Consider the following 25,574-nt stretch of genomic DNA (forward strand, 5'->3'; position numbering starts at 1 on the left):
AAATTCTCAAAAAACTTTTAGCCATCTGAATCCAACAACATATCAAAAAAGATCATACACCATGACCAGGTGGGGTTCATCCAAGGTTCAAAAGGATGGCTCAACATACATAAATCCATCGACATTATACACCACATTCAAAAAAGAAAAGTCAAAAACTCCATGATCATCTCAATAGATTTCAAAAAAAAGCATTTGACAAGGTCCAACATCCATTTGTGATAAAAAAAAATCTCGCCAAAGTGGTATAGAGGGAACATAATCAAAGCCATTTATGACTAACCCACAGCAAAAATAATACTCAATGGGGAAAAGCTGAAAAACTTTCCACTAAAATCAGGAATGAGAAAAGGATGTGCACTCTTACCACTGTTATTCAAGATAGTTTTACAAGTCCTAGCAATTAGACAAACAAACAAAAAAAAAAGGCATCCACATAGTAATAGAAGAGGTAACACTGTCACTGTATGCAGATGACATGATACTATATATAGAAAACCCTAAGGACTCAACCCAAAAACTACTTGAACTGTTCCACAAATTCAGCAAAGTAGCAAGATATACGATTAACATCCAGAAACCAATCATGTTTCTGTATACTAACAATGAAATATTAGAAAAGTAATACAAAATACAATTACTTTTAATATTGCACCTCAAAAAACCAAATACCTGAGAATACATCTGGCCAAGGAGGTAAAGGACATACATGCTGAGAACTATAAAACTTTAATCAAGGAAATTAAAGAAGATGTAAAGAAATGGAAAGATATACCATGTTCATGGATTGGAAAAATTAATATTGTAAAAATGGCCATACTACACAAAGCAATCTACAGCTTCAATTCAATCCCTATCAAATTACCCATGACATTTTTAACAGCACTACAACAAACAGTCCAAACATTTACATGGAACAACAAAAGACCCAGAATTGCCAAAGCAATTCTGAGAAACAAAAACCAAGCAGGAGGCATAACTCTCCCAGATTTCAGGGAACATTCCAAAGCCACAGTCATCAAGACAGTGTGGTACTGGTATCAAAACAGACAGACAGACCAATGGAACAGAATAGAGAACGCCGAAATAAACCCTGATGCCTATGGCCAATTAATCTTTGAAAAATGAGGCAAGAGCATAAAATGGGAAAAAGAAAGTCTATTCAGCAGGAATTGCTGGGAAAACTGGACAGCTGCATGCAAAGCAATGAAACTAGAATACACCCTCACACCATGCACAAAAATAAACTCAAAATGGCTGAAAGACTTAAATATAAGACAAGACACCATCAAATTCTTGGAAGAGAACATTGGCAAACCATTCTCTGACATCAACCTCATGAATATTTTCTCAGGTCATTCTCCCAAGGTAACAAAAATTTGAGCAAAAATAAACCAATGGGACCTAATCAAACTGACAAGCTTTGGCACAGCAAAGGAAACCAAAAAGAAAAGAAAAGGACATTACAGAATGGGAGAAAATAGTTTCAAAGGATGCTAATGACAAGGGCTTAATTTCTAGGATATACATGCAACTTATACAACTCAACAGCAAAAAGCCAACCACCCAACTGAAAAATGGGCAAAAGACCTGAATAGACATTTCCCCAAGGAAGATATACAGATGGCCAACAAGCACATGAAAAAATGCTCAACATCCCTGATTATTAGAGAAATGCAAATCAAAACTACCATGAGATACCACCTCACACTGGTCAGAATGGCCATCATGAATAAGTCCACAAATAACAAATGCTGGAGGGGGTGTGGAGAAAAGCAAACTCTCTTGCACTGTTGGTGGGAATGCAAGCTGATACAACCCCTATGGAGAACAGTATGGAGGTACCCTAGAAATGTGTACATAGAACTACCATATGACCCAGGAATCCCACTCTTGGGCATAAATCTGGACAAAACCTTCCTTAAAAAAGACACATGTCCCCACATGTTCATTGCAGCTCTATTCACAATAGCCAAGAGCTGGAAACTACCCAAATGTCCATCAACAGATGATTGGATTAGGAAGATGTGGTATATATAAAAAATGGAATACTACTCAGCCATAAAGAACGACATAATGCCATTTGTTGCTATATGGATGGAACGAGAGACCCTCATCCGGAGTGACATAAGTGAGAAAGAAAAAGATAAAGACTATATGATATCACTTATAACTGGAATCTAATACACAGCGCAAATGAACGTTTCCACAGAAAAGCCAATCATAGACTTGGAGAATAGACTTGTGGCTGCCCGAGGGGAGAGGGAGGGATCGGGAGCTTGGGGTTAAGGGATGCAAACTATTGCTCTTGGAGTGGATTTACAATGAGATCCTGCTGTGTTTCATTGAAAACTATGTCTAGATACTTACATCAAAACACAATAATGGGAGGAAAAATTATGTATACATGTTTGTGTAACTTGGTCCGCATGCTGTACAGGGGAAATCAAAATAAATAAATAAAAAATAAATAAATAATTAAATAAAAGGGTGTTTTGAAAATAAGGCAAAGAAACCCTCAAAATTAAAATTACTTTTTTTAAAAAAGAGAAAATAAAATTGCATAATTTATTTAAACATAAAACGGAAATATGGAAATGGGAGATTCATTCTAAATAATAGAATTACCTCAATTTTGAATAGAACTGACTTCGTGATGACAATATATCTAAATTTGATAATATAAGCATTTTCCCTTAGAGTGTGAAGAATATAAACATGTTACCAGATTATTTATGATTGATATTTTTATTACACTGTGTTGTACTCAACACAAATGAAGGGCATAATGAACCCAGAATCTGTACTTTTAAAAAAATGCTGATATTAACCTACTGGTTGTCCATCTGCCTTTTATAGACATATATTCCTAGGCAAACAAATATATTGTACCATATTACTAAATTATGGCTAGTTTGTCTTTAAGTATACATTAGTTTACAATGCCCTAGTTCCAAATAAAAATTACTTATGAATAAATATTCATTTAATATAGATGTTTGAGTTCCACCCTCAAGATTATGGTCATTAGAACTAGAATGGGGTATAGGCATATATGTATTTTTAAAAACATTCCCAAATGATTCTCATTCATAGTAAGAAGTGGAAAACATTATTTAGGTGTTTCTAAGATATACAGATATATTTACATAGATAGATATGCATATGAATACATATATACACACCCACAAATGGCTAAATATTACAGAAATGTTTTATTATTTGTATGCCACTATTTTGTAGTGTCCAATTATCCGATACACTTCCATGCCATCACTTCTAATATTGGTCTTATTTTATCTGCTCCCACCCACTTCATTCTTATCTACTGCCTAATATTTCTCAGCTTCTCCAAGTCTGTACTTACTGATGCTTACTATTAAAGTGTTCCTTTTTTCCTCATCTGCACTACTCTTTGCTTCCTCCACCTTGCTTTCTTCTGGTTCTACACGATTCTGTAAGCTTGACAGCAGTAGAAATCTAGCTCATGATAAGGTGGTAATGTATTATCAGTAACCCATTTGTTTTTCCTAAGAGTGAATCATCTTCTAAAAATTTTTTCCTATCCTGGTATAATAAAGTTGTGATATATCACATTATCTTCTCATAATATACCCTTTTCTCTGTATTTAACCACTCATTCAAAAAAAATCAACAACATTCATGAAGCACATGCTGTTTATTAGGCACTATACTACACACTGGGGATAGAGAGATGAAATGTAGACTTGAGGATAGCAAACTTTGTCAGAAATACCACATCCCTTAATAAAATAAAAAGGTATACAATAAATTATGGACTGAAATGTGTCCTCTCAAATGCATATGCTGCAGTCCTAACCCATAGTACTTCAGAATGGGACTGTATTTGGAAATAGGACCTTTAAAGAGGTAATTAGGTAACATTAGGTCAATAGGGTGGGCCCTAATCTAATATGACTGGTGTTTTTATAAGAAGCAGAGATCAAGGCACAGACACATGCAGAGGAAAAACAATGTGAAGGCACAGGGAAAAGACAGCCATCTACAAGTCAAGCAGAGAGGCCTCAGAAGAAACCAACCCTGCCACCACCTTGACCTTGGACTTCTAGCCTCTAGAATTGTGAGAAAACAAATCTGTTATTTAAGTTACCTAGGATATGGCAGTTAGTTATGGCAGCCCCAGCAAACTTAAACACAGTACCTAATCATAGTCAATCTGTGTTGCTACTGTAAAATTAAGATTCAATAACTTTGAAATAGGGACTACTATTCTTTCCAACATCAAATGACAAAGTTTAGGCAAGAAGAATTATGAGTTAGTTTTATTTTAGCTTGGGGGGAGACTTCATATTAATTATCAATAAACAAAAAAAGAAAATACGTGGGCTCAACCACAACGAAACTCATATGCTCTGACCTCAACAATCTATGATCATCTTTACAATTTAGGGAGCCAACAATGGTGTAACACTGGAAAAACATACTGATAAAGTATAAGATGAACTACCAAATACACCACTGCTCCATTTTTTGACAAGTGAATTGACTAGGAGGAAGAAATCACCTGTTAATCAGAAGGAGAATAAGCTAATGACAACCTATTAGGAAGACGTGCTATATAACTCTATTACAAAAGTTTCACAGGACTGTGGAACAGAGGGAGCATAGATACCACCAGAAAACATGTCGAAACAAAAGAAGAGGGACTTATAAAGCTAAATTGTTTTTTTATGTAATAATTCATCTGTTTAAAACATTTACTTTATTTGTGGGTATGTAGGCGAGTTTAATCACTCTGAAATTCCATGGAGCACTTAAATTACAAATTTGTTAATACATACATGCAGATATCTGGAAAAGCATCTTGAGGTACCCTTCTCATGCAGTATAATCCAGGATCACTGAAAACCAAGCCAAGTATCAGCACACTTTGAAAGAAGGCTAAAAGGAGTTCCTGTCGTGGCGCAGTGGTTAACAAGTCCGACTGGGAACCATGAGGTTGTGGGTTCGATCACTGGCCTTGCTCAGTGGGTTACGGATCCAGCATTGCCGTGAGCTGTGGTATAGGTCGCAGATGCAGCTCGGATCCTGCGTTGCTATGGTTCTGGCGTACGCCAGTGGCTACAGCTCCAATTCAACCCATAGCCTGGGAACTTCCATATGCCACAGGAGCGGCTCAAGTAAAGGCAAAAAGGCAAAAATACAAAAAAAAAAAAAAAAAAAAAAAAGAGAGAGAGAAGGCTAACAGAAATAACACTGCAAATATCAAAACACAACTAGGGTGAACTAAACACATCAAATGATATATACATTGCAAAGTAACTGCATAATACTTAAGTTTTCAAAACTGTATCAATTTGTATTGATGACTGAAAAAACAAGAAGAGTGACAAACTAGTTCCCACTTGGGTCAGTTTATTATACGTATTAGACATTAGTTGCCTCATATATAAAACGGGAATAAAACCTGCCAAATCCATTTCTAGGTTATGAGAGTCAACTGAAAATTTTGAAAACCATGAAACATCTATAAAAAACTAAAGTTATTAAACTTAATTGCACTGTAAGTCTTTGCAGCCAATATGGTGCAGCATACAACCTCACCTTATAGAAACTGTCCATGAACATTTAGTTGAACGATAATTGTTTATCTAAGAGTTTTGCATATCTGTAGTACAAGGGCCTGTTTTTACCCAGAGGTAAGTGAATAAAAAGCAAAAGCAAGTATCAGCTTTGAAAGGGAAGAAAAATATCTGAAGCACAGCAAAGCTAAACATCTATCAAACTGGAAAGACAAAGAGAGGAAGGAAAAGCATTCACCATATAGGAAGCAGGCTTTCCAAATTAAAATACTTTCTACTTATGTCCACACATAAATTTAAGTAAAATAAAACTTGTGAAAGTAATTTTCTAAAGGATTCTGAGAGATACATGTCAAGAATTGTTTCAAAATTAGAAATTTAGGGTTTAAAAATGTTATGAAATCAGTTTTGTTTTTTGAACATACATTTTCAGTTAAATGTAACATTTATATTTCTGAGTAATAAAAATATAAGTCATAAGTCCCTACTCTGACACCATGGGTTAAGATTCTGACTGCAGTGGCTTGGGTTGTATGGAGGTATGGGTACAATCCCCAGCCCAGTGCAGTGAGTTAAAGGATCAAGCATTGCCTCTGCTGAGGCCAAGGTCACAGCTGCAGTTTGGATTCAGTCTCTGGCCTGGGAGCCTCCATATGCTGTGGGTGTGACCATAAAATGCACACACACACATACACACACATATTTAAATTTAGACGCTAAACTTATGGCTGAACATATACTAATGAAATCAACAAAAATCTAATAATTAGTCAATCTTTTTTAAAATTACTAAAATACTGGTAGCACTAAAAATATGTATATTATTTCAGGGAATAATAATCATCCATACAAACTTTAAATATAAATATAAATGGGCCATAAGCTGCCAAATATAAGACATCTATGCTTATTTTGACAACACAAAAAATTAACTCACATTGGACATCTACTAAAGAAGAATCATAACATATTTTCTTCTCATCTGGACAATGCTGGGAGAAGCATAGGACTAGGCAGTGAAATATGATTTCGGGTATCTTTTATCAGTGACTTGTTGCTTAATACTTACCAAATGTCAAGGCTGTCTTGAGAAATGAATCAATTCCTCATAACAAATCTAGACATACTAATATTATATTAATTATATTCAACTTTTCTAAAACATATGCTAGATATACATAGAGTGTGGGGAGTATTTTAATTTTTTGTTTTAATTTAAGAAAAGCAATCAAATGACTGTGAAAGCCTAAACCTACAATAACTGAGATGGACTAAACTAGTAACCTAAATCAGTCCAAAACAGAGGAGGAGACAAGATAGTGAAGTAGAAGGACTTGAGCTCACCTCCTCTGAGGAAAACACCAAAATCACAACTACCTACTGAACAACTATCAATAAAAAAGACTGGAAACTACCAAAAAATACATTCAACATCCTAAGACAAGGAAAAGGCCACAATAAAATTGTAGGAGGGGCACTTTAGCAATATAATGAAATGCTGTACTTGCTAGGTGGGCAACCCACAAACTGGAAAATAATTATATTGCAGAGGTTCTCCTAGAGGAGTGAGAGATCTGAGCCTGACATCAGGCTCCCCAACCTGGGGGAGTAGGAACAAAAGGGGAGCCGTCAGAGCATTTGGCTTTGAAGACCACTGGGGCTTTACTGAAGGAGCTCCACAAGACTCGGGAAAACAGAGTCCTGTACAAGGTCTCAAGCACACCAGAATGCAGGAAAAAAGCAGGGACTCCACATAAGCCTGGGCCATACTACCTATCTGCAAACCTTGGAGGAGGCAAGGGGGCAAAGACCTAAGGAATATTTTTTGGCATGAGCTCTCCTTGTAGGTTATCATTGAAACCTCATCCTATCCAAAAGCTCGAGGATTTTGGTGCTGGGAAGCCAAAGGCCAAAAAACCAACAGGGTAGAACACAGCCCCATCTATCAGCAGATAGGCTTCCTAAAGTTATACCCAGTCCATACTTAGCCACCTCTAAAAATATCACTTGACATAGCCCTGCCTACCAGAACTAAAAAATATCCAGCTCCCCCCACAAGTGGGCAGGCACCAGATCCTCCCACCAGGAATCATGCACAAGCCCCTGAAGCAACCTCAAACAGAGGGCAGACACCTGAAGCAAGAGGAATTATGATCCTGCAGCCTACAGAACAGAGACCACAGACACAGAAAGTTAGATAAAATAAGACAGCAAAGAAATATGTTCCAGAAAAGGAACAAGATAAAACCTCAGAAGAACAACAAAGTAGGTGGAAACAGGCAATTTATCTGAAAAAGAATTTGGAGTAATGATAGTAAAGATGATCAAACAGCTCAGAAAAATAATGGAGGCCAAGACCGAAAAGACAGAAGAAATGTTTAATGAAGAATTAGAGGATTTAAAGAACAGAGATGAACAATATGATAATTGAAATTTAAAAAAAGAATAGAAGGGATTAATATCAGAATAAATGAGACAGAGGGAATAATGAGTAAGCTGGAAGACAGACTAGTGGAAATCAGTACTGTGGAACAAAATATTTTTAAAAAATGAAAAGAAATGAGGACAGTCTTAGAGACCTCTGGAACAACATTAAACACACCAACAACATTCACACTTTAGGGGTCCCAGGAGGAGAAGAGAGAGGGAAGTGGCCTGCAAAAAAATTTTTTTTTGTCTTTTTGTCTTTTTAGGACCGCACCCATGGCATATGGAGGATCCCAGGCTAGGGGTCTAATTGGACCTATAGCCGCCGGCCTACACCACAGCCACAGCAATGCCAGATCTGAGCCTGTATTTGCCACCTACACTACAACTCATGGCAACACCAGATCCTTAACCCACTGAGAAAAGCCAGGGATCAAACCCACAACCTCATGGTTCTGAGTTGGATTCATTTCTGCTGTACCTTGACAGGAACTCCATGCAAAAATATTTTAAGAGATAATAGCTGAACAATTCCCTAACATGAGAAAGGAAATACTGAAGTCCAGATAGTGCAGTGAGTCCTATACAGGATAAATCCAAGGAGGAACACAATAAGACACATATTGATCAAATTGATAAAAATTAAAGATGAAGAGAAAATGTTAAAAGCAACTAGGGAAAAGTAACAAATAACATACAAAGGAACCCCCAAAACAGTTATCAGCTGATTTTTCAGCAGAAATTATGCAGGCCAGAAGGGAGTGGCCTGATATACTTAAAGAGATGAAAGGTAAAAACCTACAGCCAATAACACTCTATCCATCAAGGCTCTCCTTAAGACTGGATGGAGAAAGCAAAGCTTTACAGACAGCAAAGGTAAGAGAACTCAGCAGCACCAAACCAGCTTTATAACAAATGGTAATGGAACTTCTCTATGTGGAAAAGAAAAACAACAAAACTAGAAATAAGAAAACAAATGAGAAAGCTCACCAGTGAATGTAAATATTCAGTAAAGGTATGAAATCATCCATACAAAAACATGGTTATCAAAATAAGCAATCATTAGGAGAAGAAAATACAAATGCAGGATACTGAATGTTCATTTGCTATTAACAGAACAGTTACCTGACACAATCTTGTTTATATATATAGACTGCTATATTAAAATGTAATGGGAACTGCAAACCAAAAAACTACTATAGAGACACTCACAAAAAAGAGAGAGTAATTCAAATGCATTATGAAAGATTATCAAATCACAAGAGAAAAAACAAAAGAGGACAGGAAGAAAAAAAACTACAAAAACATATCCTAATCAGTTAACAAAATGTCAATAAGAACATATATTGAAAAATAAATGTAATGGATTAAATGATCCAATCAAAAGACACAAACTGGCTGAATGGATTAAAAAAACAAGACCTGTATATATGCTAAAAGACCCACTTCAGATCTAGAGACACATACAGAAAAAGGTATTCCATGAAAATGGAAATTGTAAGAAAGCTGGAGTAGCAATACTTACATTAGAGAAAACTGACTTTAAAATAATGTCTGTTACAAGAGACAAAGGACACTACATAATGATCAAGGAATCCAAACAAGAAGCTATAACAATTTTAAATACATATGCACCCAATATAGGAGCACCTCAACAAATAAGGAAATTGCTAACAGCCATAAAAAAAGAAATTGACAGCAACACAATAATAGTGGGGACTTTAACATCCCCACTTAGATCAACTGACAGATCATCCCAAAAGAAAATCAATGAAGAAATACAGGCCTTAAATGACACATTAGACCAGATGTACTTAATTGATATTTATAGAATATTCCATCCAAAAGCAGCAAGATACATATTTGTCTCAAGTGCACCTGGAACAATCTCCAGAACAGAGCACATGCTGGGCTACAGAGCAATCCTCAGTAAATTTTAGCAAATTTAAATTATACCAAACATCTTTTCCAACCACAATGCTACGAGGATAGAAATCAAATATAAGGGAAAAAAAAAACAGTAAAAAAAATGCAAACATGTGGAGGCTAAATGATACGCCACTAAACAACCAATGGATTACTCAAGAAATGAGAGAGGAATCAAAAAATACCTAGAGACAAATTAAAATGAAAATACGATGATCCACAACCTATGGGACACAGCAATTCTCAGAGGGAAGTTTATAGCAATACAATGTCACCTCAGGAAACAAGAAAAATCCCAAATAAACAACCTAAGCTTAAACCTAAAGCAACTAGAGAAAAAAGAACAAACAAAACCCCAAGCTAGCAAAAGGAAAGAAATCATAAAGACAGAGCAGAAATAAATGAGACAGAGATGAAGATAATAATAGAGAAAATCAATGAAACTAGAAGCTGGTTTTTAAAAATATAAACAAAATTGATAAAACATCTGAATCCACAAAAATACAAAGGATCATAAGAGACTACTATGAGTGTATATATGACAATAAAATGGACAACCTAGAAGAAATGGACAAATTCTTGGAAAGGTACCATCTTCCAAGACTGAACCAGGAAGAAATAGAAAGTATGACAGACTAATCACAAGTAATGAAATTGAAACTGTGATTTTAAAATGTCCACCAAACAACAACAAACATTTAAAATGTCCAGCACCAGATGGCTTCACAGGCAAATTTTACCAAAAATTTAGAGAAGAGCTGACAACTACCTTTCTGAAACTATTCCAAAAATTTGCAGAGGAATAACCAAATTTGAACTTATTCTATGAGGTCATCATCATCTTGATACCAAAACCATACAAAGATACCACAAAAGAAGAAAATTACAAGCCAATGTCAATCATGAAAACAAGACAAAATTCCTCAATAAAATACTAGCAAACCAAATGCAACAATACATTAAAAGATGCATACACCATGAACAAGTGGGATTTATCCCAGGGATAATGATACAAGGATTTCTCAATATCCATAAATCAATCAGTGTGATACACTACATTAATAAACCAAAGGATAAAAATCATATGATCATCTCAATAGACTCAGAGAAAGCTTCTGACAATTTTCAACACCCATTTATGATTTAAAAAAAAAAAAAACTCTCCAGAAAGTGGACATAGAGGGAACCTACCTCAATAAAGACAATATATGACAGACCCACAGCTAATATCATTCTCAATAGTGAAAAGCTGAAAGTATTTACTCTAAGATCAGGAACAATATAATACAACATAGTGAAAAGATGAAAGTACTTACTTTAAGATCAGGAACAATACAATTCATTCTTGTCATTTTTATTCAACATACTTTTGGAAGTCCTCACCACAGCAATCAGAGAAGAAAATGAAATAAAAGGAATCCAAATTGGAAAAGTAGTAAACTATCACTGTTTGCAGACAGCATGATACTATACATAGAAAATCCTGAAAACACTGCAAGAAAACTATTACAACTCATCAATGAATTCAATAAAGTTGCAGGATACAAAACTAATGTACAGAAATCTCTTGCATTTCTATATACTAACAATAAAAGATCAAAGAGTAAAATTAAGGAAATAATCACATTTACCAACACATCAAAAAAAAATACCTAGGAATAAACCTAACTATGGAGGCAAAACAGCTATATTCTGAACACTATAAGATGCTGATGAAAGACATCAATGATGACACAAACGAATGAAAATACATACCTGGTTCTTGGATTGGAAGAATCAATACTGTCAAAATGACTATACTACCGAAGGCAATCTACAGATTCAATGCAATTCCTATCAAATTACCAATGGCATTTTTCACAGACTGGAACAATTTTAAAATTTGTATGGAAACACAAAAGATACCAAACACACAAAGCAATTCTGAGAAAGAAAAATGGAGCTGGAGGAATCAGGCTCCCTGACTTCAGACTATACTGAAAAGCTATAGTCAAAACAGCATTGTACTCAGGAGTTCCTGTTGTGGCACAGCGGAAATGAATCCAACTAGTATCCACAAGGATGCAGATTTGATCTCTGGCCTTGCTCAGTGGGTCAGCAATTGACCATTGCCTTGAGACATGATGTACGTCACAGATGCAGCTTGGATCACAGGTTGCTGTGGCTGTGGCATAGGCTGGTGGCTACAGCTCCAATTTGACCCCTAGCCTGAGATCTACCACAGGCCATGGGTGCAGCCCTAAAAAACAAACAAACAAACAAACAAAAAACCAAGCAGCACTGTACTGGAGCTCCCGCTGTGGTGCAATGGGACTAGCAGCACATTGGGAGCACTGGGACACAGGTTTGATCCCAGTTGGCACAGTGAGTTAAGGATCTGGTGCTGCCTCAGCTGCAACTTAGTTCACAGCTTGGCTCAGATCTGATCCCAGGCCAGGAGCTCTGTATGCCGTGGGGCAGCCAAAAAACAAACAAACAAACAAAACAAAAAAACAAACAAACAAAAACAAAACAAAACAAAAACACCAAAAAACAAAAATGAAAACAAAAAACCAGCATTGAACTGACACAAAAACAAAAATGAAGATTAATGGAACAGGAGAGAAAGCCCAGAAATATACCCTTGCACTATGGTCAATTAATCTATGACAAAGGAGGCAAGAATATACAATGCAGAAAAGACAGTCTGTTCAATAACTGGTGATGGGGAAACTGGAAAGCTATATTTAATAGAATGAAATTAGAATATTCTCTAACACCATATAAAAAACTCTCAAAATGGATTAAAGACTTAAATGTAAGACTGAATACTATAAAACTCTTAGAGGAAAACATGCAGAACACTGACATAAATCACAGCAAAAATATTTTGGACTCACTTCCTAGAGCAATGAAAATAAAAACAAAAATAAACAAATGGGACCTTAATTAAACTTAAAAGTATTTTGCACAGCAAAGGAGACCATAAACAAAATGAAAAGACAACCTACAGAGGGGAGACTATAGTTCCAAACAAAGTGACAAAGGATTAATTTCCAAAATATACAAATAGCTCATGAAGTTCAATATAAAAATCCATACAAACCAATGAAAAAATGGGCAAAGGATATAAACACTTCTTCAAAGAAGACAGACAGATGGCCAAAGAGCACCTAAAAAGATGTTCAACATTGCTAGTTATTAGAGAAATGAAAGTCAAAACTACAGTGAGGTATCGACCACTCCAGTCAAAATGGCCATCATTCAAAAGTCTGCAAATAAATGCTGGAGAGGGCATGGACAAATGGGAACCCACCTACAGTATTGGTGGGAATGTAGATTGGTACAACTAATATGCAGAAGAATATGGAGGTTCCTTAAAAAAACTACAAATAGGAGTTTGATGGTGTCCTGTCGTATATTTAAGTCTTTCAGCCATTTTGAGTTTATTTTGGTGCATGGTGTGAGGGTGTATTCTAGCTTCATTGCTTTGCATGCAGCTGTCCAGGTTTCCCAGCAATGCTTGCTGAATAGACTTTCTTTCTCCCATTTTATGTTCTTGCCTCCCTTGTCAAAGATTAATTGACCATAGGTGTCAGGGTTTATTTCCGGGTTCTCTATTCTGTTCCATTGGTCTGTCTGTCTGTTTTGATACCAGTACCGCACTGTTTTGATGACTGTGGCTTTGTAGTATTTCTTGAAGTCTGGGAGAGTTATGCCTGGACATGGAAACAACCCAAATGTCCATCAACAGATGATTGGATTCGGAAGAAGTGGTATATATACACAATGGAATACTACTCAGCCATAAAAAAGGATGACATAATGCCATTTGCAGCAACATGGATGGAACTAGAGACTCTCATACTGAGTGAAATGAGCCAGAAAGACAAAGACAAATACCATATGATATCACTTATAACTGGAATCTAATATCCAGCACAAATGAACATCTCCTCAGAAAAGAAAATCATGGACTTGGAGAAGAGACTTGTGGCTGCCTGATGGGAGGGGGAGGGAGTGGGAGGGATCGGGAGCTTGGGCTTATCAGACACAACTTAGAATAGATTTACAAGGAGATCCTGCTGAATAGCATTGAGAACTTTGTCTAGATACTCATGTTGCAACAGAACAAAGGGTGGGGAAAATGTAATTATAATGTATACATGTAAGGATAACTTGATCCCCTTGCTGTACAGTGGGAAAATAAAAAATAAAAAAAATAAAAATTACAAATAGGAGTTCTCTGGTGGCTCAGCAAGTTAAGCATCTGACATTGTCACTGCTATGGCTCTGGTTACTACTGTGGTGTGGGTTTGATACCTGGCCTGTGAACTTTTGTATGCTGCAGGCATGGCAAAAAAAATAAGAAAAAAATTTAATAAATTTAAAAAATAATAAAACCTATTTAAAAAAACTAAAAATGGAATTACCACATGATCTAGAAATCCCGATCCTGGGCATGTATCCAAAGAAAACCATAGTTTGAAAAAATACTTGCAGTCCAATGTCCACTGCAGCACTATTTACAATAGCCAAGACACGGAAGCAACCTAAATGTCCATCAACAGAGGAATAGATGAAGAAGATGTGGTACATATATACAATAAAATATTACTTAGCCATAAAAAATAACGATATAATGCCATTTGCAGCAACATAGATGGACCTAGAGATTATCAAACTAAGTGAAGTCATACAGAGAAAGAGATCAGTTATATATATATATATATATATATATATATATATATATATGGAATCTAAAAAATGATAGAAATGAACTTATTTACAAAAGAGACTCACAGACTTCAAAAATAAACCTATGGTTACTAAAGGGGAATGATTGGTGGGAGGAATAAATTAGGAGTTTGAGATTAATATATACACACTACTATACATAAAATAGATATCAATGAGGACCTACTGTATAGCACAGGGAACTCTACTAAATATTCCATAATAACCTATGTGGGAAAGAATGAAAAAAATGGATATATATATATATATATATATATATAACTCAATCACTTTGTTGTACACCTGAAACAAACACAACATTGTAAATCAACCATACTCCAATATAAAATAAAAATTAAATTTAAAAAATCAATCATAAAACAGCATCAAGCTATATAGGCAATACCTAAATTCAAATTTAAATAAAACTGTTTAAAGAATCTACACTCTATTGGGCAGTCTCTACAGTCCACTATTGTTTTTTTAAAAAGCAGCCAACCAAAAAAAATTTTTAAAATCCACACACAGCTGCCAGCATCCATCACATTGGAATAGGCAGCCACAACAAAAAATAATTCTATTTATGAAAATATTAAAAATTTTAATAATAATTTAATAATAAATTTATACGGTGTTTCCTATCACACATATCATTTAATTGACACAAAACGAATATCTGAACTATCACACAGCAAAAGTACATAATGATTTAAACCCAGGTCACATCTTAAATCAAATCCTTGGATGTGGTTTCTAGGTTCTTTATTCTCTAAAATTTTAGATGCTCCTTTCTAGCCACTGAAGTTGACTGACTGCCTAGTGTAAATCACATATAGCACTGTACATTTTTACTGTCTTTCTATTAAAACTGGATTTCTTGAATATTTTACATTAAAATTAGAAAGGTATATATTTGACAATAACTCTGCATACATGTCAAAGTATTTTTATTTTCTACACATGAACACATATATACATATATACACACACATTTTTCTCTTCCTCCTGTGTGCGGGGCATGGTATTTCCTTGGTTAATTTATTAATACTAAAACACATCCTTCCCCAATGCCTCTGCATTTCCTTACACTCTTTTCATTTTTTTTTTTCAAGGCTGTACCTGTGGCATATGGAAGTTCCCAGGCTAGGGGTTGAATCCAAGCTACAGTTGCCAGCCTACACCACTGCCATGGCAACACTGGATCCAAGCCACATCTACAAGCTATGTCACAGCTTGAGGCAATGCCAGATTATTTAACCCACTGAGTGAGGCCAGGATTGAACCCACATCCTCATAGATACAAGTCAAATTCTTAACTTGCTGAGACACAATGGGAACTTCCCGTATTTCCTTACACTCTTTACTATGCCTTAGTTCATATGATCTATGGATAAAGGTCTAGATAACTTTGACAGTTTACATTTAACTACACTCAAAATTAACATAAAAATTATTAAGTAAATTACAAAAGTAAAATGACATTTTACCTCCCATCTTTTAAATCAAAACAGATTATTATTACATCATCAGTATCTGACAGAAAGTTGATTTTTACATGCAGCATTTCCAAGCAGAGTCTTAGACAAACTCAATTTAAAGCTTTCTGCTGGTTCTTATCTGAGAAAAATTCATTTATAAACCAGTTTCAGGGGGAAAAAAAGACATGAAAGTTGATTTTATCCAAAGAAAAATACAAGAATAGTGCTTTCCTTATTTTCCACTTTCTTAAGTCTACACAATACACAGCTGCCCTAAGATGAGGCACACTGGGTCATTAAGCCTTGATTCTGCTCCTGTTAGTCTTATGGCCTAGTATATAAATCATAACCTCTACAGGTCTTAGCAATTTATCTATACAATGAGGATATTACAGAATACTATCACTGAAGTTCCTTCAATCTTTAAAAAAATATAATTCTATGAAAATATCTACAGAAATGACAATCAAAGTAACATCATCAGCAGGGATGTCTACTTCAGTCAGACTCTCCCTAAAATCTCAAAAACACTCTTCTGTATAACTAGATTTTATAAAATGAGAGACTAGGATTACAATAGCAAAGCAATCTTTAAAACTAGCTAGAAATTCCTGAAATAATTTACATGCAATCCTTTTTGAAAGCCAGGAAATAGATTAAAATGACCTCAGGTTTCTTTTTAGTTAAATATTTTCTCGTTAGATTTTCTTTCTCCTCTAAATTTGAAAGCAATCTTATTTAATTCAGAGGATTCTGTATTTAAATGATCCAGTTACTCATACACTGACAATAAAAATTTCATCCATTACACTTAAAATGGGTTAATTTCATGGCATGCAAATTATACCACAATAAAATTGGTTTCTTCTTTTTAAGTAAAAAACTATATGTATAAGAATTTATGGCAGGAAAATCTGTCCCATAGTTTGAACTGTTGCCATTTTTTAATAATTAGATTTGCTTATTAACTTACCTGTATACATTTCTTTAACTGATAGAAGATTTCCTCCTTTCCTATTATTCTCCTTCCTTATATTCCAAAAATGTAGGTTAATAAGTTAACGTGAGAACTTACTTGGCAAGAATCTGCTTCTCCCTCTTCCATTGGCTCATCAACCATTTTAAGACCATTCACCTGAAAAATATTGTTCAAAAGCTGAAGTCCAAGAATACTAAAACAAGAACAATAACTAAGAAAAATATAACCCTAGGTACTGCCTTTCACAATTTAACAAGATCCACACTTACTGAAACACAAAAGGACAGAGGACACATAGAAGGTACTTAGAAAAGGAACATTATTAATATGGTTCTCAGGTTGTCTTTGAGAATCCTTGAATTTCAGAGCTGTGGGTTTCATATTGTTTAGAGCTATGGTATGATTAATGAGTGTATACTAAACATATGACCTGCATACTTTCATTAGAACCACTCCCAACCAAATATTTATGAAACAGGAAAAATGCCACAGAAGAAATTTATTTTGGGGATACAGTCAAAGCAAATTATGATGTAAAGAGTTTCATATAACTGCACTGTTATGATTCCTTTCCTCTCATTAAGTTCAATCAAATTTTGAGTTATTCTACAGAAGAAATAGTAAACTATGTGAGGAAAATGTAAGTGACCATGGAAACAAAATTATTTCAGCACACAAAGCTTAGTGGGTAATAATACTCTTCAAGCAATACTTTAGGAAAGAGTAAATGTAGAGAACTTAGTTCTCACGTTCTGCAACCGTGGCCCACAGGCCAAATCTGGCCCACTGTTTCTGTAAATAAAAAATTTACTGGAACACAGACACATCCATTTGATTCCATATTATCTATGGATACTTTGTAACTTCAACAGCAGGAAAAAAGCCCAAAATATAGACTATTTGGTCCTTTACAGAAAAAAAAAAATCTCCCAACCACTGACCTTAGATGTTTGAAAATTACAAGGTAGTCTTAAAAAATAAATTCTACCACTTCTATTTATTTTTTTTTAATTTTTAAAAGGAAAGAGAGAAGAAAAAAGTAAAATAAAAAAATAGAGCTTCTGCTGATGGCCAAGATTGAATAAAACAATATTTCCTCTGAATAGTAACTAAAAACTCTGGACAAAATACAAAAAACAACCAACTAAGGACTCTGAAAATTAAATAACAACAAGAAAATTAGGAAAGGAGAACAAAATTTTAATAATATCTAGTACTGCAGTGAGTTTCTTGGGTATATTTTCCACCTTTATCCCTTGATTTTGACTCAGGGAGATACTGTCATGGAGCTCCTACACAAACAAAATTTCCAAAAGAAGTCCCACTTTCCAAACAGAGGACCAGAAAAAAAAGAGCATAAAGAGAAGCTCAATTTTTCTTTTTTCCTCACTTTTTTCCTTTTTTTTTTTTTTTTTAAACTGCCACTCCTACTCCCAGGCAAGCCCCATTCAAAAGAAAACCTCTCTCTCTGGTGGAAGGAAACAGAAAAAGAGGCCATATAAGAATAGTGTGGGGGAATATCTGTGTTTTGTTTTTTGTTACTTTTTTTACTCTCTCCTTCACTCCACCCCAACAGGCATCCCCTAGTGCAAAGCTACAGAACAGCATGAAAGGCTAAGACTCTGAGAGAAACTCAAATTTCTGGTCTGAGGTATAAGAATAAAAGACCCTAGGAACTGAATAATTCACAGAAGATACCATAGAGAAGACAAAATGGGTAAAGGAGATCCCCTAATTCTATATAGAACAGACACCAGTCCTGGTCTCAACAACAAACAGCACGTGTGTGGAAAGAATAAAAGAAGTCTAACAGAGGCTTTGAAAACTGAACTGCAATATCAATCACTGCTCAAATCTCAGACTAAGCACTGAGGTGCTGACCAAAACACTCTAAAAACATAATTAACATTGGAACTATCATCCAGAGATGGTGAGATAAAACTTGGGAGTCTGAACCTAACCACATAGACTGCTGAAACAATCAAAATCAACAAGTATCAAGTCCAGGATTACTCCAATATTGAAATATCTGACAAGGACTTTAAGCAGCTATTATAGCTATGTTCTTTTGGGTAAAAATAAATACACTTGAATGGTAGAGAAAAAGAAACTATAAAAATAATCAAATGTAAATAACTCTAGAACTAAAAACTATATGAAAAAAATATTGGATGGGCTCAGTGAAAGAATGGAGATGGCAGAAGAAATAGAAAACTTTAAGAGAGATCAAGAGAAATTAACCATATGAAGAAGAGAATGAAAATGATTAAAAGCAAATGAACAGAGCCTCAGAGACATGTGGGACAGTATCAGAAGATCTAAAATCTATATTATTAACATCATAAAAAAAGAGAAGTACAGAAAAAATTAAATGAATAATGACAATTCCATTCATATAAAGTGTTAAGAGGAAAGTCTGTAGAGACAAAGTAAAATAGTGGTTTCTTAGGGTTGTGGAATGGGGAAACCGGGGTGATAGCTAACGAGTAAAAAATTTCTTTTTGATGTGACAAAAAAAGTTATAAATTTGGCTGTGGTGACAGTTGTACATATCTGTAAATACTGTATACTAAAAACCACTAGGTAGTACAATTAAAATGGGTGAATCATGTGGTATGTGAATTATGTTTCAACAAAGCTGTTTTTAAAACATGGCTGAGAATTTCCCAAATTTGGAGAAAGTTATAATTTACACTTTCAAGAAGCTCCATGAAACCCAAAAAGGATAAAATTAAAGAAAGCCACTTTAAGACATATCTTAATTACTTTAAATCAAAAAGAAATGGGGAAGAAATCTTGAAAGCAGTGAAAGAAAAACACATTACACAGACAAAATTCAGTAATTGCAGATTTCTTTCTTTTTTTTATCATTTGTCCTTTTAGGGCCGTACCCACAGCATACAGAGGTTCCGAAGGCTAGGGGTCTAATTGGAGCTGTTGCTACCGGCCTACACCAGAGCCACAGCAACACCAGATCCAAGCCGCGTCTGCAACCTACACCACAGCTCATGGCAACGCCAGATCCTTAACCCACTGAGCGAGGTCAGGGATCGAACCCGCAACCTCATGGTTCCTAGTCAGATTTGTTTCTGCTGCACCACGACAGGAACTCCAGTAATTGCAGATTTCTTATGAGAAATCATGGAAGTCAGAAAACAACAGAAGAATATTTACCTGAGATAAATGGAAACATATTACCACAAAAATCATTTAGAATGTATATAGCAACTTTGTTCATAACTGTTTTTTGGAAACATTCCAGTTGTCCTTCAGTGTGGAGAAAGAATAGAATACTACTCATCAATAAAAAGGAAAAGATTATTGACACTTGTAACAACATGCATAAATTTTTAAATGCATTTTTCTGGCTGAAAGAATCTAAACCCAAGAGGCTAAATATTTTATGACTACATGTATATGATACTGAAAAATGCAAACCTACAGGGACACATCATTGGTTTCCAGGGGAAAGGGATAGAACAAGGTGAATACTATCTAGCAGTAAAAAGGAGTGATGTATGGATATATTCAACAATATGGATGAATCTCAAATAGATTTTATAGTAAATGGGAAAAAATAACCTCAAAAGACTATATATTATATGATTCCATTTACAGGACAATCTGTAAAAGATAAAACTATATGATATGGAGAAGGGATTAGTAGTTTTTAGACGTTAGACCTAGGTGTAGGGAGCAATGGGAATTTGGGGGGGGGCAATGGGACTAATCTGTACCTTGATTGTGATGGTGGTTACACAAATCTATGCATTTGTCTAACCTCAGAACCTTGAAAAAAGTGAATTAAAATTTTAATTATTTTTTTAAGGGCCACACCCACAGCATATGGAAGTTCCCAGACCAGGGACTGAATCTGAGCTGCAGCTGCAACCTAAGCTACAGCTGAGGCAACAATGAATGTGCTAGGCTGGGGATCAAATCCGTACCTCCACAGCAATCTGAGCCACCGCAGTCAAATTCTTAAACCACTATGCCACAGTAAGAACTTCCTAAGTTTGTAAAGTTTTAAATAAACTTATGAAAGAGCAATTTACCCAGCATTATTTACTTGACTAGCATCTTTATTCTAAAAAACTCAACAAGAACTGAATAATGTCACAAATGATGTCTTTATCTTATTTGATGTTGTTGCAGTGTGTTGCAATGGACCAACTACTCTACTATTTGAGTCTTTGTGATACCATACATTCATTTCCTTTTATCTTCTAGTTTTATTGGGATATAATAGACATAATGATTTTACTTGCATACATCACGAAATGATTACTACAAGTTTAGTGAACATCATCTCACATAGGCACAAAATTAAAGAAAGGAAAAAATGACTTTCATTTTCTTTTACTAAAATTTAGTTGCTTTTAATTTTTTTTTTTTTTTTTTGGTCTTTTTGTCCTTTTAGGGCCACATCCATGACACATGGAGGTTTCCAGGCTAGGGGTCCAATCGGAGCTGTAGCCACCGGCCTACACCACAGCCACAGCAACACCAGATCTGAGCCACGTTGGCGACCTACACCACAGCTCATGGCAACGCTGGATCCTTGACCCACTGAGTGAGGCCAGGGATCAAACCTGCAACCTCACGGTTCATAGTTGGATTTGTTTCTGCTGTGACATGACAGGAACTCCTATTTGCCTTTTAAAGTAGCCTTGGAACACTGTAAATCCTTAGGAAATGGACCTGGGTCACCTTCTCATCTCACTCCACATTCTTTCCCCAGATAGTTAATTTGCTGACATAACACACATTTACACAAACATGACTCTTCTGAGCTCCTGGATCCATATAACCAACTGCCTACTTGACACTTCTGCTTGCTCAACTCACATGTCTCTCAAAAATAATCAATATAAGAAATAATTAGCGATCTTCCCCACACATTCACACATAAATCTGCTTTCCCCCAGTGTTTCCAATTTTAATAAATAGCACCACTATTTATTATCTTAACTCAAAGGTCCATACAGACTATGCGGAATGAAAAAAAAAAACTGTAATGAATTCATCACTAACATATAGGAAGAGGTACATTCAGCAAAAGATCCAAAAACCAATATTAAGACAGAATCCTGGTAGTTGAAATTTTACTGCAAAGTGACTCATAGGATTATCCACAGAAAACATAATACTGCTTTCTTCTGTTATCCCAATTACTGATTACTTCTTATTCATACCATCTTATGATTAATTTATCATGAAGCTGTGTATCTGAAGTAACCAGAAATAACATGAACCGGAATAAGTCAAAGCGATCACTATATCTTAAAAATCAATGCAGTCTACAGAAATGGTCTTTAAAAAGAGAATATTCCATTACTCCCACCTCATATACTTTCAACAAGGTACCAGGTTTTCAATATAAGAATATTCACTCCTATAGAGGAGCTCAGTATTCAGTGATATTTACTAAAATGTAAGTCATTTTCACCATTAAGAAAACAAAAATATTTTCAAAATTCTCTGCAACAATAAACCTTTATTTCAAAAATAAAATGTATTATGTGAAAGGATAATTACACATGTTGTCTTCTTCAGTTAAGTGCCAAATAGAGAAGAAAAAATTTCCTAAAGAAGATTCTGAAAGAATCTTCAGAATTATAAGATTCTAAGAATCCAAGAATTATAAAGGTAGTAATAATTTACCCATATACTCAAACCCAAGTGAACACTTTCTCATAGCAGATCCTAGTGAAGAATTCTTTCAAATTATTTTCATCTTCTCAGAAAATAATTGGAGGTGGTGTGGGAAAATGAATATATAAGAGTGTAGAGTTTTGTAAAAGGACTGGAATCTGGCCATGCTGACACTATTAAGCATACATTAGTTTCTCAATGTTAAACTCAAGGAGCTCATGACTTGGTGTTGAAAGATATACTGAAGAAAGAAGTGTAGAGATAAACAAGCAAGGAAAAACAAGGTAAAAGGTAAGAGAGAAGTATGGGTGATATAAATCATTAACAAAACATACACAGGACACCAGTCTTCACAAGAAAAAATGATAGTATTATAAACTTTCAAGTAGTCTCCAGGATCTCCAAATTCCACCAAATAAACAAAAGCACTCTATATAGTACCTAACATTAAAAATATTTAAGAAGTTCACATATAGAGGAAATTTTCTCTCAAATAAGCTTCATGTCTATAGGTCAGTTGCTGACAGATTTAGAAAGAAGAGTTCTTTAATTTTTTTTCACTACATTTAGGTAACTACAGCAATGTGTATCTAAATTTAGAAGTGGGTCCACATTTGCCTAAAATAAAGGTCTATGTCTGTATATAGGCATACCTCAGATACATTACAAGTTTAGTTCCAGACACCACCATAAAGGGATTATTGAGATGAAACAAGTCACACAAATGTTTTAGTCTCCCAATACATATAAAAGTTATGTTTACACTATATCATAGTCTATTAAATGTGCGATAGCATTATGTCTTTAAAAACAATGTGCATACCTCAATTTAAAAATACTTGATTGCTGAAAAACGCTATCATCTGAGCATTCAGTGAATTGTAGCAGTAATGTAAAAGATCACTGATCACAGGTCTTGGCTGCTGACAAGCCATCCAGACTAAGGAAGATCCAAAAGCTTACGGAGCACATGAGCCATGGCCACAACTGTACTGGCAAACACCAGAAGCACCCATGAGGCCAGGGTTAACACAAGATCAACTTTTACTCTGAGAAAGTTGGTATGAGATGTGAAAAGAACTACGCCAGGAGTGAATGAAACATGACCTGAGGACCTGCATGTTTGCTCTCCATGCTGGACTTTCACTGAACACTCTAAATTAAAACTTCTAAATAGTTTCTATGTTGATAAAAGGAAAGAATAATGATGAGAACTGGACTTTTTCTAGACTAAAGAAAATATACCTCTCCCTAGTATTGAATGAGATGTGTTCTATAATCCAATTGTATATAAAGAACAATTTACCCTCCAATTCAAATTCTTGCTAAACAACTTGTGCAAGCCTACATTAACTTCCTTCTTTTTCCTATAAAATCCCTGTCATTTTCTTCTGATGGAGCATTATTCTGTGTTCCTCCTGAATCTGTGATACCTGAATTGCTATTCTAAAACTCTAAAATAAACTGTCTTTTTGCCTCTTTACAGTTCATGGTCTTTCAGTTGACATTTTTGGTTTCAAAAATGGGATCCAAAAGGGTCTTCCTCCCATCTCCAAAGCTGTCATGGATCTAAGCCAAGAAACCTGAGTGAGCTCTGTATGCTCTGCCACCTCCCCAGTGGCCTTGGGTCTCAGTGGTAAGCCCTCTTGGTCCCAAACCTCCCTCTTTAGTTGAGGATCAGGCCCTGTCTTTTGTTCAATCATTTAAGGGCTTACTCCATTTTGGTGAGGGCACTATAATGGGTCATTCATAGTCTAGACTGTTAACGGGGGAGAATTCTTGCTCATTTGGGACTGCTGCTGGGTACCTGAACAAAAAATATGGAGCTGTCTCTTGTGCTTACCTAGGATAATGGCAACAGTATACCAGAGATGACATAAAATTGATCCGGCCACAATAAGGAACTTTTGAAATTTCAAAATTTGTCTTTTTATGTGCAGAAGTAGATGCTAACGGGTCTAAAACTAAATTGAGTAGAAATCCTATTCAATTGGTACAGTGAAGCCTCCAAATGAGCTCACAAAAGCCGAAAGGTCTGTAAATCTAAAAGTGCTTCACTTCAGGATACTATTTCCAACCTCATTGCTGCAAATAAAGATCTATTCTCTCATTTAAATACTCCAAAAAGGCTCAAGAGGCCTCTTCCTCCCCTCCTTTGGCTCCTGCTTACCCTGAACTGAACCCTGATGACACTTGCTATCTGGTAGACTATAGACTTTGGTCCCCTGCAGAATTATGGACCACAGCCAAGGAATTCCCCACGTCACCGAGGACCCCTTCCACTTTGCAGAAGAATTTAACCTTGTGATATAAACCTATGATCCAGGATTTTCTGGCGTTTTTCAGCTAACCTGAATCTTAGCTAGAAAAATCAAAGCAGACACTGGCAAACTATTGCTAAATGCTTCATCTTTTTAAATGATGTTCACAGAAAGGACATCAGCACAGTGTCATCAGCTCCTCAGGTAGCTCAAAATCTTCATGAAGGAATTCTTTAGGCATTTCCCTACCCCCTGACTGGGGAAAAATTCGGTCTACTTTACGAAGACTGATAAAACTGTTCAGATTAACATCCACACCTAAAGACAGTAGAGGCACCTAAAAACAGTTCTAGGAACACTCCAGACTACCTGCTGGAATAAACAATAGTCAACCCTCTTTAAATCAATCTTTGTTGGGGACTAGAAGAGAAATACAGATCTGATGAAATGGACACAATCAAGTGGGAAACAATGGCCACTCCTGATCTAGTCAATTTGTCTAATCTAAAACAATCAAATGTACATAAAAATGCAAGACCACTAAAATAACACATGTGCAACTACAGCA

General features: G+C 35.4%; 1 protein-coding gene across 28 annotated transcripts in view; it reads right to left on the reverse strand.

Annotated features, from left to right (window-relative positions):
* RPS6KA6 (ribosomal protein S6 kinase A6) overlaps positions 1-25,574 on the reverse strand; it is a 206,716-nt gene that overhangs the window by 124,784 nt on the left and 56,358 nt on the right. For 23 of the 28 annotated variants that reach the window (XM_085008807.1, XM_085008829.1, XM_085008823.1 and 20 more), the window contains one exon: positions 17,187-17,246. The exons of the other annotated variants lie outside the window; for them this stretch is intronic. In XM_085008807.1, coding sequence (XP_084864933.1) covers positions 17,187-17,246 — 60 coding nt within the window. The remainder of the gene's footprint in view (positions 1-17,186; positions 17,247-25,574) is intronic. 28 annotated transcript variants of the gene reach the window in all.

Source organism: Sus scrofa, chromosome X, assembly GCF_054392235.1.
Source record: "Sus scrofa isolate SSC_HxYL_T2T_F1_AM1 chromosome X, Sscrofa_HxYL_maternal_Yorkshire_Landrace_v2.0, whole genome shotgun sequence".
Taxonomy (NCBI): domain Eukaryota; kingdom Metazoa; phylum Chordata; class Mammalia; order Artiodactyla; family Suidae; genus Sus; species Sus scrofa.